At 32.8% G+C, this 19,328-nt stretch overlaps 1 protein-coding gene across 1 annotated transcript; it reads left to right on the forward strand.

Annotated features, from left to right (window-relative positions):
• The first annotated feature begins 10,695 nt into the window (after window positions 1-10,695).
• Window positions 10,696-12,438, forward strand: LOC131651471 (uncharacterized). Its single transcript, XM_058921134.1, has 2 exons — window positions 10,696-10,978; window positions 11,924-12,438. Exons 1-2 carry the CDS (start codon window positions 10,696-10,698, stop codon window positions 12,436-12,438), a joined length of 798 nt encoding a protein of 265 aa, XP_058777117.1.
• Window positions 12,439-19,328: the final 6,890 nt, after the last annotated feature.

Below are 19,328 nucleotides of genomic sequence, written 5' to 3' on the forward strand. Positions count from 1 at the left end.
TTTAGTTTTAATTTATATGACTAGCACGTGCCACTTTCGGATACCGCCTCTCGGATTGGGTAATACTATTGGGCAATATTTTAAGAACCCAACATGTCATCAAATTGGTCTAAGGTTGAATCATATGACTAAATCGGATTAAATTTTATATTTATTATATCGGTTGAATCACTTATCTTTAAAAATATAACTGCACCTACAAATTTTTAAAATATCAAAATTCCAAAGATTGATTCTTTAAATTCAAATTTTAAATATAATTATCACAAAAAAATAATATAAAATATAAATCTAAATAAATTTTGAATCATGTCTAATTGCAATCAAGGAAAAGTTGTTCAAAATAAATTTTGAATAAATTCTAATTATATTTTAATTATATATTCTTAAAAAAAATTATCAAAATGACATCGCTTTTTTCAACAAAAAAAAAACATGCATTTAATCAGTCATTTTTCCAAAACTGCTGATTCACTGATTTTAATCGGTTTTGGACGGTTCTCACTAATTCAATAGCATATTCGATCCAGCAATTAGATCAGACCGACAACCTCTCAGATTCCCGGTCCGACCGACTGGTTCGGTCCGATTTTTAAAACATTATGGGAATGCAATGCAACCGACACTGTGCACATGCATGTGGTACCAACAGGGCATAAGCCCCCTTCGCAAATTGCCAATTATTAGAGGCATCAATAAGGCATAAGCCTTCTTCACAATTTTGTCAATCCAGGCCAACGTGTTTGTCAATCCAAGTCATCGTAAAGATGCAATGCATGCGACTCGATAATGCGACATCATAAAATGCAACAACAACACATCAACGAGGCATAACCTCCTCCTCAATCGCCAATAATTAGTGACAGCAACAACAACATCATCATGATAATCTGTAATATATACTCACATCATTTTGATAACAACATCACACAACAACGTTCATACTTCGCATCGTCACAAAATACCGAAAAAATACGATTTCAAAAATATTTTCAAAAGGTTATCAAATTAATTGTATTGGATAGGAAATAATTTTAGCTTTTTGGAAGTCCAAACGGCGCGTCAAACAGGCCCGAGTTAAAAGTTATGGCTTTTTGAAATTAAAAAAAAAAACCTTTTAACTCAAAGGAACCCGGTTCCTCTATTAGGGAAACCGGTTCCTCCAATTCTCTGTTTCTGGGAACCCGGTTCCCTTATTAGGGAAACTGGTTTCCGTTTTTAAAGTTTCAATTTTTACGCCTCTGTTACACTGGGAACTCGGTTCCTCTATTAGGGGAACCGGTTCCCCCTGTAGCAGAACCAGAAATCTGCTATTTTTCCTGTTACGAACTTTTGCCCCTCAAAACCCCAAAAACCCATCTTTCCCATACCAGAAAATCACTATAAAGCACAATTTTTCAAGTCTACTGCTAACATCATAAAATTATTCATATCCAAACATCAATTCCATCAATGGCACAGAAATTACACATCAATCACAATAATCATAAACACATCAAAACTTAATTCTTCATATAACCATGGATACAAAATCATGAAGCCTAACCTCTAATGTATCCATTATCATACAAACCCTTATGGAGTAAGAACCTCACCCTTACCTTGGATTGAAGGTTGCTCTAAGCTTCCAATTAGGGTTTGCACTGGCTCTCTGCACTTCTCTCTTTCTATGTTCTTCTCGAATTTTCAGAATTCTCACCTTTTCCCTAATTCCTATTATTTTATTCTTTTCACTAATACCCCACTTCTACTAATGGGCTTAACCTCACACCCCCATCAACACTACTACCAACTCATAATAGGCCAAATATTCATATTCTCATTATGTTATTAATACTAATTAATTAATTAACTTCTAACAAACTAAAATAATCATAAATAATTCATAATTTTATTAAATAATTCGCAAACACGACATAAAATGATTAATTAAGTAATCGGGTGTTACACAAAGCATTTGTAGTTCCACTCAAAAAGAAAACACTGAGGTTTGTTTTGTTTGTTTTTAATAGAAAAGACATTTCATTGTCTTCGAGTGGAAAACACTAGTTGTCATCCACAAGTATGAGGGAGTGTGTATTTGCATCATCTTGACATGGAGAGCTTTACTTGGATTTAATCAACAAACATGTCTCACATTTAAGTGGAAAATATAAACAACTGCAACCTCAACTCTTAAGGACAATAAGTCAAAATAAGCATTCTCTTTCCCTTGGATTAAGCCACAGGCAAAGTATCAGATAAAAACAAAACCATAAGCAGATGAAGATCTAAAGTATCAGATAAACTAAGGTATCAGGTTAAGTCACAAGCATCAGATGAAATAGAATCCCTCATATAAGTTTCAATGGTCTCAATGTGTATCAGATGAACCAAGATGTCTCAGATGAACCATGGTGTATCAGTTGAATTTGTATCAGATGAAACTCAAGCATGGGATAGAAACCCTAGTTCTAAGTCCAAAAGTCTAAAATCGCCAAGCATGGGATAATTACAAATAGTATTTGATAACACATTTTTTAAGGGTTCTGCCTTTATTAATGTTCTTGATTATTTTGAAAAGAAAGCAAAAGCCCAAGGGGCAAAAGAAAAAGTCATAAAGATAAATTGCAAGAAAATAAAGTACAAGGAATGTAAATGACATGAATGATAAATGCTTGAAATGTAAATTGCATAAAAGTAAATGACATAAAAGTAAATTGCATAAAAGTAAAGTTAGTATAATAATAATATTAGTATTAAAGTTTGAGTTAATGATCTGATTCAGGACAATTTAGCGTTGTGTTAAGCAATCGTAGATGTATTTATGTAGAAGTAGCATCTATGAGGCCGGTCAATAACAATTTATGTACGATATATGTTAGAGACATTACACAATGTCATTTCCCTAAAACATGTAGCACAAGTCAAAACCAAAACAAGAGGGATCAATCACAAGGCAAGAAGATTGGTCCATTACTTCAATTAGTTTCTTCATGATACCTTGAGACAAACTTATCATCAATCCAAATTACCTCAAGTGATCAAATGATCATTGGAAGGTAGGTTTGAAATGATGAAAGTTTATCAAGCATCAATCTAAATCTAAACGAACAAGATGAATCCATAATCATCCATTAGATCAAAACAAAAGAAAGAAAGAGATGAAGAAAGAAGCAAACAAATTGAACCACAACACTGATTCAAGCTATCATCAAGTTCAATCACCCATCTTGGTGAATCAATGTGATAAGCCTATCATCAACCCAAAGTACCAAAAATGATTCAAATAATCATTTAATGATAGGTTTAAATTGATGAAGATTCATGCAAACAAATATCATCCAAAGTCAATTGATATTGTAATACGGTGAACTGACTTTTTTTGAAATGTTGCGGTAAGCAAGAGTCGCCACCGACTTTTATTTTATCCAAATATTATAAAGGCTAAAAGAACCGAAAAAACCTTTTTAAAGAAAACGGGTTCGGGGGGTAATTTATGCAAGGGGAAGGTGTAAGGCACCCTTTGCATCCATGGTTTTCCATGGGCTCTTAATTGCTTTGCTCTTTGATTTCAGAAATGTAGAAGAAGAAGAAACAAGGACTTTAGCTCGTAAATGAGCGTAGCCTTGAAAGTGTTTAGAAAATAGTAGAAAGAGGTTTTTAAACCAGAGCATGCAATTAAGGGCAAATTACCTGGTTAGATGAAAAATGTTCTTTTTAGCCTTTCAGGGTGAAAGGGTCTATCCATGCCATAAGAGGGCAGGAAGCCTTTCATTTGGAGTTTGAAGGGTCGTCGCATTATCGTTCGCCATAAGACTGACCCATGCCATAGAGAGGCAGGTAGTCTAAAGGGAAGGATCAGAATAGCCTTTTCGTAGGCAGCCAGAGGATACCTCAGCCTATTTCGTAAGCAACTTCCGAGGGTCGAGGTCATATTGGTGTATCGAAGGCAGCATCATTAGGGACTTATGACCTTTATTTGTATCGAGGCAGCATGGCTGAGGTATCATCGTATTCGAGGGACATGGCTATTCTGCAAAAAAACACAAGGCAACAAGGCAACAGGTAACAGAGAGGTTACCCCAAAAGAGTGCGTGGGTGCAGCAATCATGTGATTATATTCAGTTATATTATCTTGTAAATTAGTGATTCTAAGTTAATTACAATCTTGCACTCCCTACAATTACTAACCACAATAATTAACAATAATAATGGGGAAGGGAAATTGTAACCAGCGGAGGAGAGGGGAATTGAAACCAGCGGGATATAATTAAAAGCAAAAGGTTTAACACAAGTAATAATTGAGGATAGGGTTTAGGGTTACCGATACTCGTAGCTTTGGCAATTGACAAACCCTGAAGATTGAAAAAGAAAAAATAAACAAAGAAGGGGTGAGTGCATCATCGGTTCGGAGGCAAATACGACTAACCCTAATTAATAAAAGTAAAAATGCGAGACAAGGGTAAAGATACTTAGCTTCGATTAATGAAGGTTGATGGGCAAAGTTTTGCCTTGAGCATTAAGCATTGACCCTGACCATTAAAGAATTAACAGAAAAAATATAGTGAGTGTATGAAAATTCTTTTATTCGATAAGGCAGAATAAATAATTGAGAGGAATAATAGACAGAAGCAATATTTGTGTTTAAACAAAAAGGAAAGAAAAAGAAATAATAAAGAAATTTAATCGGGACTTAGCTTTGTGAAAGGCATGGCGCGCAATCGGAAGGCATCTGAAAATAACCCTGAAAAGAACACAAAGAAATATTTTTCAGTGTAGGCATGATCTTCGCAAACCCTGATTAGGGCACAAGTTAACCATGGTTAATAAAAATATTCATAATTAGTTCAACAACTAATCGGATTAATTTAATTATCAAAAATTAAAAATATTATTAAAAACCAAATGTTATATATATAAAAACTATTGGAAATAATTGTTTTTTCTATAAAAGAAGATAAAAGAATTTTAGTTTAGAGAAAAAAAAAGTTTATAACAGAATGTAAAAATAGAGTATTAAAAAAAAGGAGTTTTGAAAGAATAAAATAAAAAAACTATGTTATAACAAATAAATAAATAAAAGGTAGAAACACTAAGCTTTTGTCCAGTGTAGTGCACTTAGGGAGCCTTATGGTAGGCGTGCGTTCTCAGGGTCCTTGGATTAAGTCGCTGGAGAGATCTGATTGTTCACAGTTGAGGGTGTATAGTGGTCGCGCGGGAGCGTGTGGCGCAGGATCTGTGAGCAAACCATAGCATATATCTGTTCAAAAATAAAGTGTCAAGGACAGGGTTCGAACCCAGGTCCTTGCACTCAACACCAAGTTCCTTTACCAAGTGTGCTGTACGTTTAAGTATTATTTCCCTTTCAGATTCTGCTTCGATTCAATTGAAACAACCTAAAACAATATCAAACACCACCCATATCTATTAGGAATCAAAAGAGGAATAAATCAACATGAGGATTCTGATTTGCTGCAGGTGAAAGCTATTATGCGTGTTGATTCGATTCTGAAATTTTGAGTTGGTCCTCGAAAGCATGATGCGATGGTTTTCTGTTGAATCGGATCGGTGTTAGTTGGCCACGAGTGGTTGAAGGCCCGTGTGAAGCTTGTTGCGTCGGTGCTGAGCAATCGTTCCATGTGTGATGCTTGGCTGAGTTGAATCGGTGTTGATGCCGTAACGTTGTTGTTGAGATCGTGAAGCGATGCTTGCGCGATGCGGGAGGAGATCGGAGAAGATGAAGGTTGTCGCAAATCCGGCGCCGTTTGGTGGTGCTTCATCGGAGGTGTATGAAACAGAGCAAACCACGGTTGAACTCGCGACGGCGGCCAAGGTGTGCAGGCTTCAATATTTGTGATGATGTTGTTATTGAGTTTTATATGCAGGTTATTGAGTTGTTGTATGTTGGTGGAACAATGAGCGGATCGACAATGGAGGGATTGGAAGGTGGCGTTTTCTGATAAGAGCATATGCAACAACAAAACACTTCTGCTTCTGTTTTCAAAATCCCCCTGAATTCATGTATTGTAGCTGTAGGTGTTATAGATATTATGGACACCCGCTTGAAAACAAAAGTCCCAAGATTATACAAAATATGTACTGGACTTAGTTTATGTACATGAATCTGTTAGTGGTGGAAAAACAAAGGTTTTTTTGGTGAATGAAGATGTAGAAGAGTTGTTTTGGGTATTTACAGGTAATAAAAAAAAGTTTGTGTACGATGCGATGAGGATGATGAGAGATCAACAAGTATATGAACGAGTGTGAGGTTAGAATTAGGATTTGTGGTTAATTGTTAGTTTTCTCTGAAATCAGGGTTTTGTTCCTATTTATAATATACAAAATTAGGTTAAATTTAATGGACCAAAATTAATTAAAAATAACTAAAAGCCCAAATAAAAGGAGTTATTTTAATTGAGTTTTTATGATTATATTTAACCAATTAAAAAACTAACCTAAAATATAAAAAAGGTGTAGAATTTAAAATCTTTCTATTTTTTATGGAAAAAGTGAAAAAGCTATAAAAATTAATTGCAAAATAAAAAAACAATTTTTTGTGATTTTAAGAAAAAATAATTTAAAACGGAAATTAAGTTAGTAACAAATAAAATAAAAAATTGTTAGTAATGGGACTCGAGCACGGGACTTCGCGCTATTGTACCATTCACGCTCAAATTCTTACCAACTGTGCCAATTTATTTATTCAAAATAAATGACGTTTGTAAATATATGAGGGGAAATTTTGGGGTATGACAGATATTGACGAAGCTTTTAATCAAATAAGTCATGATCTAAATCATTAGAAGTCAAACAACATTTAAATGACAAAAAGAAATAAAATGAAAGCATTAAATAATTTTTTAAAGGTTTTTTAAATGGAAAATACAGGGAATATAACAAACAAGTATCAAATGATCAAATAAATAGCCTAGAAAAACATGGAAGATCAAGAAAATTATGAGAAACAAGACCTGAAAAGTTGGATCTCAAAATAATTGAAAATGATGGATAAATAATTTTTGAAAATGAATTAAAAGGAAAATGCCAAATGATCATCAAATAAATGGCTACAAAAAATATAGAAAGTTGGACTCAAAATAGTGAATTTCTAGCACTTCCAATACAAATATTAAGAAAGATATCTCAACACAAATCACAATGTCAGGACATATGTTATAACATCACCTGTTGACAGAAAATAAATTGTGAAGAAAATAAATTGTAGAAAGATAAACAACATATTGAAATGTTAACCCAGTTCGGTGCAACGTCACCTACTCTGGGGGCTACCAAGTCAGGAAGGAAATCCACTAATATAGTATTAGTTCAAAGCCTAAACAATCTCAGTTTACAACTTATCACCTAATCACTACTTCTATGCAATTTCTACCTAGGAACCTCCTAGATATGAGAATCCCCTTATCACTTCCCATTATCACCTCAGTGATAAAAATAATTACAATCCCAAAAACTATACCAAAGAAATAAACAGAAGACTTAAAGCTTAACTAAGAACAATACTTGATCTTGCTTAAAAGCTTTAACCAAGAATAATACTCAACTCCTTGCTTAAAAGCTCATGAGTGAGAATAATAACTCGATATATAATCAAGTAACAATCAATCAAATTCAATGCATCAAAAGATACATGAGTGACATAAAAAAAAATACTAAAAACTGAAAGGACTCCCAAAACACTAAACCCTTATTTGCACCCAAGGTTTCTTATTGTGAATGCTTGTTATTTTAGGTCTAGCAAATCCTTATTTATAGATTCTTGCAGTATGGGCTTAGACTCTTGAATCAAATCCAATTTTCCCTTTTTTCAATCACCTGCAAGATCCTCACACAAAATAGGATCAAATCAAATCCAAGTCTCTTAAAAAGTCTCCAAGATCCTTTTCATGAAACCAAATCAAATACGCATTGTCCCTACTGTACGAGTGCCTGAATCTTCCAGAATCTCATATTTTTTAATCAAATCTTCAAGGATTAAAACCAGTATGTACTGTCATGATGTTCTGGTATAGTATGTCACAACATCTGGCAAAACATTTGTCTCAACTCATGACCGCAGAACCTGTCATGACAATTGGTCAAGATGTTTCAACGTCTTGCTAAACCTTAGTTAAAAACCATGTTTTAGCAAAATTAATGTCAACCTCAAAACCATGGATCTGACAAATAGTTTAAAAATGATGAAATTAAAATTGTTTAAAATCAATTAAAAAATAAATAAAGAGTAAATAATAAAAAATATGAAAAAGCATTTTAAATTTTTGAAAAAATCATACAATGTAGAAATATTTGTAGAAATTTATGAAAAAAAATTGGAGTGAAAAATATCAAGGGAGCTATTTTTAATTAATTTTGGAATAAAAAGGAATTTAAATGAATTAAAAAAGAAAAAGAAATTAAATAGCAACGACTAGCACGCGTGTCATGCTCTGGTTGGCCAAGGGATTTGAATTTCCCTTTGAAGCGCACGAAGCACTTCATCTTTAACCTCGTGACTTTGCTTTTTGCAGAGATTAAACTATGTGTTTTTGAGCTAAAATAACACATACTTCAACTTCCTTAACCATCATCGTTCACGTATCTTCACTCATGAATGATAATGCTGAAATACATCACATATTTGATCCAATTTGCACATGTTTTTATCGTTGTTTTATTATTATTATTTTTAGTATTATGTCGGTGTTTTGTTTGTTTTTCAAATTTTAACGTTATTAGGAACTTACGCGAAGAAATGCAGCGAATGGCACGAAAAAATAAAGGAAATTGATCAATTCGCACTAAAGGTGTTCGTGATGGCGTTCGCTATGGAGAAAGCCAATAGGTGAGCGACCTGGTCCACCCACCAACGTTTAGGATGACCGAGTCTTCCCATTTTTTGAAGACGGTGTTCGCCACATTTGGTTTTTCCAGGCAGTTACAAAAGTGGACTTGTGCCCATTCTCCACTTCCCCTACTCGTTCCTATATTTTCTCACACGTTTTCAGCAACCACCATTGCATGATTTAGAGTTTCTATGCATTATAAATAGGATTTCCTTTTCACTTTTTCACCCATCCAAACTTAGTACAACTTAGGCATATATTCATATTCAAAAGGCTTTAATTCTTCACACCGGAGGATTATCGCATTCTTGTTGTTGTCGAGTTTGGAGCCCTTTTATTTTGAAGCAATTTATCTTCCCGCAGAAGTTTATTTCCCGCATTTACATTCAGTTGAAGTTTATTTACATTGTACCAAATTCAAGCCTCTGTTTGGAGCAAGTTCTTATTTAATTCAGCTTTATTTATAGTATGTCTATTCACTTTATTCACGCATTTATTTTATTGAATGTTCCTATTTATCATTTTGTTTATTTCCATCTTCCAAACAAAACATTCTTCTTTTACCGTAATCATGTCCAGCTAAATTATTAGTACTGGAATATGAGGATCGTCAATTCGATGGTACTCGGTTTGTTATTTCTTAAGATTGGTACCACAGGCTGTTTTGGTTTTTAAATAATTTTTTGGAATTTAGTTTGGCCGACTAATAGGAAAGTGAAGTCGTGAATTCATCGGATAAGATCGAAAGCCTTCTGATACTTAAGATTAAAATTGATTTGTTTTTGGTTAACAAATACCGCGAAAGCACTTTGTTAATTATTAGAATACTTAATATTTCTAGAAAGTGATTTTGAAACTATTAGCGGATGCATTTCTAGGTTTAAGATCCAGTTATCCGAGCATACGCCGAAAACCCTTTTAAGTTAAACTTTCCAATCAAAACTATTTTTCAACCGAGTCAAAGTTTTAATTTCTTAAAAAAGGATTTACTACTTTAACGTAGTACGCAACTTGGGAATGTGACAACCCTAGTAAAGATTAGAGAGTAAAATCTGATTCTGAATACGCGAGAGCGACAACTCCTACTCATTAATTCTTTTTCAAAGTAGAAAATTGTACTGACCTGAGGATCAGAACCATAAAGGGCCACGAACGTCTTGCACAGTGTTGGTGAAGAAAAGGAGGGGGTGTACCTGCAAGGCACTCCGACGATCAAGTAAATAGGAGAACAAATACGATTTAGTGTTTAGGGTTTTAAAATTGTGTTACCCGACCCTCTCGAGGGAGAGAGTTTATATAATACCCCCAGCGCATGGCCATTGGTCAACGCTTTGGGATGGATCGTGGATCTAGGCCCAAAACGCGTGACTGCCAAGAATTTAGGAGTAAATCTAGGAATCTTGGGGAAGCTGCTCGGGAATAGCCGTTGGGCGAGGAGAAAGGCGCTCCTAGTCGACGTGAAGGCATGATGGGCGATATATGAGGAGTCAAATGTTCGACCAATAATGCGGGAGTTGGCTTTCCCGACGAGGCCATGGTGAGTCGTCCTCAGTCGTGGAAGGAGGAGTGAAGTCGACAACGGGCAGAAAAGGTGGTGACCTTTCTGCCCTTGAGCGATTGGGCCAGGGTCATTGGGTCGTCCCCGAGTAGACATGGATTGGGCCGTTCCTAATTGTCGAGAAAGTCCAGAATAAAAATATTGCCCAGTAAGCAATCCTATCTAGAAATAATAAGAGTATTGTTTGGTCAATGAGAATCACATTCTCGCATTATCATTCCTTATTATTTAAAAGTTTATTACTTTATTTTGTTTTCCTCATTACAAACCTTTTAACGATAGCCTTAGATAAACATCGTAACAATAGTAACGATGGATTGCCCATTAGGTCTCTATGAGTTCGACAATCTTTTATACTACTCTGATACACTTCGTATACTTGCAGATACACGCAATCCAAAAATGATTATTGTCTATAATATTAGGGGGTTAAACAAAACAGGTAAAGTTAGAGAGATTAGCTTTTGTCTCAATCAACTTAAACCTGATATGGCTATTTTAGTGGAAACAAGAGTGAAAGCTAGCAATGCTGATAAAATAAGAAATAAACTAGGCATCTACTGGTCCTACATGGATAATTACTCCCACCATGAGAGTGAGAGAATATGTATCATTTGGAATATGAATAAAGTCTCTATTAAGATCAATAAGTGTAATGAACAATTGATACACTGTGAAATGGGAACCCCTAAGGGCAGTTTCAAGACTTGGATCATTTTCATTTATGCCCATAAAAAACTTAAACAAAGGAAAACCCTATAGAGTAACATATAAAACATTCACAACCATTAAAAGGGGCCATGGTGTTTGCCGGGGTATTTCAATAATGTTTTGAAACCCTAGGATAGACTTGGAGTAAACCTTGTTGTTGAGAATGCGTACAGTGACATGAGAAGCGTGATGGAAAGAACTGGGATCTATGAAATGGACAACAATGGTGATAAATATACCTGGTCAAATAAAGAACAAGACAATCCCATCTACACCATAATTGATAAAGTCTTAGCCAATATGGAATGGTATCAAAAACATCTAGACTTTTCCCTGCACATTCTAAATTGTAGTGTTTCATACTACAACATGTCATGTCTCAAGGAGGCTATGCCTTTTAAAACTTAGATAATTGTGTTTAAGTATATGAAAGACACTAGTAACTTAGAGGGTTTCCACCAGAAAGTTGAAGACAACTGGAAAAAACCAATGATAGCAAGGCCCGTGGAAGTTTTCTGGAACAAACTCAGAAGGCTCCAGCCTGTTTTGAGAAATCTGAATAGAAATTTGAACAAGCAAATTCTTAAAACTAGAGAGGAGCTATCCGAATTCCAAAACCAGCTCAATAGAGACAGAATAAATGCTTAACTCATTGGCACAATCAAAGCACATAAAAAGAAACTCATTAGACTTAATGAGCTGAAAGAGCAAATTTTGAAGCAAGAATCCAAAATTAATTGGCTCAGACTTTGGGATGGCAATAATGCTTTCTTTTATGCATCTCAAGAGCAAAGCCAAGAAAACTCACATTTTCAACTTTATAATGCAGATGGAAATCTGATCCAAAAGCAGGATGAAATTGAAAAAGAGACTTTGAATTTTTATGGAGACTTTATGGGAAAAACTAGTGACAAACTCATTGGTGTAGATATTACAGCAATTAGGCAAGGCAACATGGTGAGTATGAAGCAAAAGAAGAACCTAAAAAGACCTATTCATGAACCTGAAATCTTGAAGTCTCTTAAATGCATAGGAAACATCAAGGCCCCTGGCATTGATGGCTTTGGCTCAAAATTCTTCAAGGATACTTGGAGTATTATCGAACATGATCTTGTTGTTGCAATCTTTGAGTTTTTTGAGAAAAGCACTATACATAAAGCAGTCAACACAACTTTGATTACTCTCATTCCTAAACATCCTACAGCTCAAAATATTATAGATTTCAGACCCATTACTTGTTGCTCCATTGTATACAAAATTATTGATAAGATCTTAACTGACAGATTGGGGAAAGTTCTGCCATATATCATCAGCATGATCCAGACAACCTTTGAGCCTGGTTAGAAAATTCATGACTATATCTCATTGGCATATGAGCTTATCAGAGGTTACTCCAAAAAGGGGGGACACCTAAATGCCTGCTTCAGATGGGCATTTAGAAGGCATATGACATAGCTGTTTGGCAGGCACTTGAAATTATCATGAAGGAAATTGGCCTCCCTGGAATATTTATTGGTTTCATTATGTTGACTATTACCATTGTTACTTACAAATTCAGGATTAACGGAGGTCACTCTAAGAGATTGTAAGCAAATAGGGGTTTATTGCAAGGAGGTCGTCTCCCCTCTTTATCGTTTGTCATCATAATGGAGTACCTCCATAGGAAGCTTCACCAACTTCACAAGATACTTGACTTTAAATTCCACTCTAAATGTGAGAAACTCCAAATCATTGATGTTAGTTTTACAGATGATTTGTTGCTCTTCTCAAGAGGTGATGCTAGATCTATGGAATTGTTAATGCAATCTTTTCAGAAATTTTCCCTTGCAATAGGGTTGGTGGTAAACACTCAAAAGTGCAAAATACATTTCAGTGGAATTAATGAGCAAGCTCAGGAGGAAATCCATCAGATCACTCAAATTGACAAAGACAACCTCCCTTTCAGGTATCTAGGTATTCCACTTGCATCTAAAAGACTATTCAATCATCATTGCCTTGTTTAAGTTGAAAATCTGGTCAACCGCATTAGACATTGGAGCACATGTCTATTGAGTTATGCACGAAGAACTCAATTTATTCAGAGTGTTCCTTTTGCCACCATCAACTACTGGCTCCAATTCCTTCCTCTACCTAGGCTGGTTATTTAGAAAATTAACTCCATTTGTAGGTTTTTCTTCTGGACTGGAAAATATGACATCTCCGAGAAATCTCCCATAGCTTGGAAGAGTGTTTGTGAGCCTAAAAACTATGGAGGGATAAACTTGATTTCTCTACTCACTTGGAACAAAGCTAGCCTTGCCAAAAACTTGTGGAACATATGCAACAAAGTTGTTTCTCTATGGATTAAGTGGGTCCAAACATACTACATAAAAAACATAATGTGATGTTTGTCCCTATAACTGGAAATTGCTCTTGGATCCTCAAGAACATCCTAAACCTCAGGCATAAAGTTTGTAGGATGCAAGCTTGGATGAACTGTCAAGCAAACAGAAAATTCAACATTAGGAAAATCTATGAAGAGCTCAAAGGGAGTAGGAACAAGGTTAGTGGGAGGAAACTATTTTTTGATAATTTGGCCAGACTTAGGGCACGATTTACCCTCTAGATGGCATGCCCTAAAAGACTTCCCAATAAAGCTAGAATGGTGAGATTTGGTCTGCTCAATGATGAGACTTGTAGCTTTTGTATGGAAAAGGAGAACACTGATCATTTTCTTTTCAATTGTGAGGGTACATTGCCAATTTGGCATGAGGTCTTAACCTGAATGGATCTAAATCACACACCAAAATAAATATGTAATAATGTATTTTAAATAGTTTTTTATAGTATTAATTGAAATATTATAATATATATATTTGATGCAAGACTCTATACAACAAATGCAAGTGGCCTGGTGGAAGGGGGCCCCTCTTGTAAGTTTTATGTCTTGGGTTTAATACTCATTGGAGGCAAATTTTTTTCAATTTTGATATTTAACCTTTTAACAATCAAACAATAAAATAATAATAAAAAACGCCACATGGAATTAAAAAAATAAAAAAAATAAAAAAGTTTAACGCTTATTAGAGGCAAAATTTTCAGTTTTGATATTTAACATTTTAACAATCAAACAATAAAATAATAATAAAAATATATCACATGAAATTAAAAAAATAAAAATAATAAAAATGTCAATTAAGCCAACCACGTAATTACAAATAATAATAATAAATTAAAAAAAGGTTGTCATATCAAATATTCTGATGACTCTGTATCATGAGGGACCAAAACAATAGAATCTTCAAATGACAGGGAGGGAATCTAAACTTTTTTTATAGGGCAATTTTTCAAAGCTCACCCATATGACAGGGGGAAAAACACCTACTAACTTAACTTTTTATTGTTTTATTTTGGTGAAATTTTGATGTTTGTGATGTTTTGAGACTTGTAAAAGTTTGAGTCTGAATCAATTGAAGTTAAAAGAGTCATGACAAAATTGAGCAAAAATTTTCCCTGTATGAATTTGACAAGTTTGGTGATGAACATTGATTTGATAAATCAAGTTTGATGGAAACATACCTTGTGAGATTTTGAGCCTATGAATACTTTTTATTCTTGTGTGATTTTCATTCATGGGTTTTGTTACTCTATAACTTGCTTTGATTCTTATTGAAACTACATTGTAAAAGAACATTTTAACATGATAAAGGCATCTTTGTTCTCTTTTAGCTACTTAGTCAAAAAGTCATCCTTAATGTTTTTTCTTTGATTAACCCCTTAGTCTCTTTACGTATTTCCTCTTTTTGCCCATTACAAGCCTAAAGTGTAAAATCATGTTTCTACCTTAATTTTTGGATTGTAAGAATGTTGAGGAAAATTTTGAACAAGTGTGGGGGATAGGGGATGACTTTTGCTATCTAAGTGGTGAAAAATATTAATTACAAAAGAAAAAGGATTGAAAGTCTTAAAAAAAGAAAGAGTACTGTAAAAAGATGTGTAAATTGAGTTGCATTAGAAAAAAGGGAGAGAGAAATGAAAAAAAGGGAAAAGAGAGGTAGACTCTCTCAAGGAATGAATAAGTGCAAAGAAGGAATTGCAAATGATTTATAAATGTATTTATTTTTATGTGAAATTTTTCCAATGTTCTTCAAATCTATTTGGTTTTAAATTATCATATCCTTTCTATTATATTCCATTCCTTTTACCTCAACCATATTACAGCCTTGATTAAAGTCCTTATGATTTTGATTTGCATGTGCATGAGTAGTGAAGATTTAAAAGATAATCAAGCTTATGGTAGTAACAATTTTCATGCATTGAATTGAGTGAAACACTTACCATACAAACTCTCGAAAGATTGAGAGAATGACTTGTGAGGATCTATCACTCTTGATTTATGTTTTTCAAAGAATTTACTTATCTCGTTGGAAGAGAAAAGAGACACATACCTCATAAGTGTTGTGTTTTCTTTAAGTTTTGATTGTTCTTTCTACTTAATCATTTTGGCATTCTTGAAACATCACTGAAAGTATATTTCTTTTTTAAGATGTCATTTGGATTTTTGTTGTTGTCTTTGTTAACTGTTTTGGTCATTTTGATATTGCTCGGGACGACTAAAAGCTAAGTGCGGGGGAATTTGATGAGAATTGATTTTACATATCAATTATCTCTCATATTTAGTTTGATAATCATAATTTTTATTTAATTTATAAGTATTAGATGCATTTTATAATTATAGGTTTAGTTTGGACTTAATTGCCAAACATTATTAATTTTTAAATTTACTCATCTTGACCTTTCTATCTTTAGCCGGGCATATCTAGAGCTACAGATGTCGGGTTTTGATGATCTTTGAGCCCACGTAAAGCTAAGAAAAATTACTATAATTTTTGAGAATTTCTTTATTGACCCCCTATGGGGAGGACCTCCAGCGAAATTCTAAAATTACCCCTGCTTCGGAGATGCATCTCCGGAGTTTTTTTCCTAAATTTTCATAAAATTCGGAGATGTATCTCCGAAAATATCAAATGGGGAGTGTTTTCGGAGATGCATCTCCGAAAACACCCAATTTTTAGAGTTTTCGAAAACGCATTTCCGAAACCCATTTCCAAAGTATGTTGATTCTCTCCGTTAACACCAATAAACCATTTGATGATTTTGCTTAGTACACCCCTTCTCTGATGCGCTTGAGCTCGTTTAAGAGCAGCAATAAGAGCATTAGAAAGAGAAGGAACATGTTGATGAGGCTGAAGCAAAGACGAAGAATGAGTAGTAGTGATAGTTGGAAGCCTGTTGAGATCTACATTGAAACAAAGCTCAACTGCTCTACATTTAAGAGGGTGATTGTTGAAACAAAGCTCAAGTGCTCTACATTGAAGAGGGTGATTATTCTGTTGCTGTGATTTGAGACATGCGGTTCTTAAGGAAGAAGATGATTATGTGGTGTCATGGATGCTGTTGGTTATTTTGGTTTTAGAAAATATTTGGGAAATATATGTCTGAAAACATTTTTTCTGGAAAAAAAGTGTTTCCGGAAGTGCATCTCCGAAATCATTTTTTTCCAAAAAAAGTGTTTTCGGAAGTGCATTTTCGAAATCACTTTTTTTCTTCATAAAAATGTGACTTCGAAGATGCACTTCCGAAATATAGGAGCATTTTTGGAATTTCACCAAGGGTGACCAAGAAAGAAGGGGTCAATAAAGAAATTCTCTAATTTTTTGTCTCACAAACTTCGTTAAATTCGACTTAAATCTATGTGAAAATGGGCTATAAAGTTTTCTGGTCGGTGTTGTAAAGAGGCCCAATTATCTCTTTTTACTAAGATAATATCTTTATCCATCCTTACCTTCTTAGCCGCGGCGAAATTTCTTAAATGCTCCTATATTTCGGAAGTGTATCTCCGAATGCAATTTTTTTTGAAAAAAAAAAAAGTTACTTCGGAAGTGCATATCTGAAGACACATTTTTCTTAAAAAAAAAGAGTGATTTCGGAGATGCACTTCCGAAGATACATTTTTTTTGAAAAAGGGTGTCTTCGGACTTCGGAGATGCATATCCGAAATATTATAATTTTTGATTTTATAATTTTTATGATAAAAACTCAATAATTATTAAAAAATGAAAATTAAGGTGAATCAATACAATTAATAATATAATTAATTATATTAATTAAAATATATTACTAAATATATATCTTTATAATCAAGATATAATAATAATATTCGTCTAATAAATATTTAAATCAACATTTTATTTTTATATATAAAATTAAAAATAATAATAATAATAATAATAATAATAATAATAAATATATTTATTTACTATTTAATTATTATTTTTTATAAACATAAAAAAATTATTTCATAAACTAATTTTCAAAAATGATTTTATAGTTAAAAATTCATTTTATAAACAAAATTTCCAAATCAATTTTAAAGTTAACAATTATTTTATATAAATAAAAAATATTCTTATTATATTTCATAAATAAATTTTGAATTATATAAATTAAATATATAATTTATCCACTAAATAAAATTAAGACAAAATCTTCTTGTAATTTTTTTAAACTAAGTGAAAAATGATTTTTTTTTATCATAATTAATTATTAAAATAATTTTTATATTTTTTATTTTTATTTATTATTTTGAAAAACTATGTAATTCAAAATTTATATTAAAATATGAATAAAGTGGTAAATAATTTTATTCTTACTTGTTCTCTTTTATTTTAAATTTTTGTTGAATTATTATTAATGTATTTATTTTTTATATAATCATTATTTTTGTGTATTAGATATAATTTTAGTATAAAATTTATCAAAAAATAATTAATTTTTTTATGAGTTTTATTTTTTAATTTATAATTGAAATTAGAATAGAAATATCAACAGTATAATTATCATTATTATTATTCATAACTTTATAAAGTATATCAATTTTATAGATCTCCATGAGATGAAAACCCCAAGATACCTTTTGGAGATGCATCTCCGAAAAAATTGGGATTCTAGTTAATTCGGAGATGCATATCCGAAAACACTAAAAAAATTGGAATTTTTTGTTAATTCAGATATGTATATTCGAAAAAATCTCTAATCATTTTTTGAGGTTTTTTTCGGATATGCATATCCGAATTAACTAAAATCTTTTTTTTAATGTTTTCGGATATGCATCTCCGAATTTACCAAAATTCCAATTTATTTTAAAGATGCATCTTCGAAAGGTATTTCGAAGTTTTTAGCAGGAGTATTCACCCCATGGAATTTATAAAGAAATTGTCTTTTTACTAAATGAGTTGTAACTTTCTCTCTAGTGGCTCACATTAAAAAAAAATTGTTTCCCAATTTAATTAAGAGACAGAGAAAGTGGCAGTGGAAGGAAAGTGTCTTAATTCAGAAGAAAATGCCGGACTTCACATAATTACAAGAAAGTTCAAATATTCTTTCTTTCTCACAAGTTGCAAAAAAGACTTAAAGTATAAGGAATTGAAAATGATATAATTAAATAGGTAAGTAGGGCAAAGAAGAAAGAAGGAAGAATTTTGGAAACTTTCTCATTTTGCTTACTTCATCTTTAGGTTTTATTTTTCTTCCTTTCTCCTTTAATTTTGTATTCCATGAGTTCAATCATCTCAATGGAAGGCTATGTCTTTTAATCAATCCTTTGGTATAGACATTATTGAGGTTTGATTTATGAAACATTGTTCTCTTTGATTTGTTCATGTGAATTTCATTTTTCATCTTTTCTTCTTGAATATCATTTTATTTGCTTAAATGAAATTGGTTTTTGAACGATTGTGTTAGTGGCTTCATTAATACAAGTGTAGGAAGAGGAAACAAAAACTAGATATTGCATTGAAGGTGTTTGATGTTATGTCTAGCTTGGTTTAATTTTGGATTTTAAGTTTAATCTTGGTTGAATGTTTTCTTAACTCATTTAAATTAAGATTTTTTTTTACCCACCTCCTTATGGGGGTCACCCCCAGCGAAAACCCCATTTTACCCTGCTTCGGAAATGCATTTCCGAATTTTTTTTTTTCTAAATTTTTTCAGACTTCGGAAGTGCATTTCCGAAAAAATCCCAAAAAATGGGATTTTGATTAATTCGGAGATGCATCTCCGAAAAAACAAAAAAAAAATCTAAAAATCCCAAAAATTAATTTTAGGATATTAATTAATTCATATATCATAAATTTGATATAATTTATGAGTAATGAATAATAATAATTATATATTTTGATATAATTTATGAGTTA

Source organism: Vicia villosa, linkage group LG2, assembly GCF_029867415.1.
Source record: "Vicia villosa cultivar HV-30 ecotype Madison, WI linkage group LG2, Vvil1.0, whole genome shotgun sequence".
In the NCBI taxonomy this organism is placed as follows: Eukaryota; Viridiplantae; Streptophyta; class Magnoliopsida; order Fabales; family Fabaceae; genus Vicia; species Vicia villosa.

Bases quoted from the DNA above. Each gene is read 5' to 3' on its own strand.
- LOC131651471 (XM_058921134.1), top strand. From the start codon at position 10,696: ATGGATTGCCCATTAGGTCTCTATGAGTTCGACAATCTTTTATACTAC. The intron at 10,979-11,923 runs GTGAGAGAATAT...TTTATAATGCAG, and splicing joins TAATTACTCCCACCATGAGA to ATGGAAATCTGATCCAAAAG.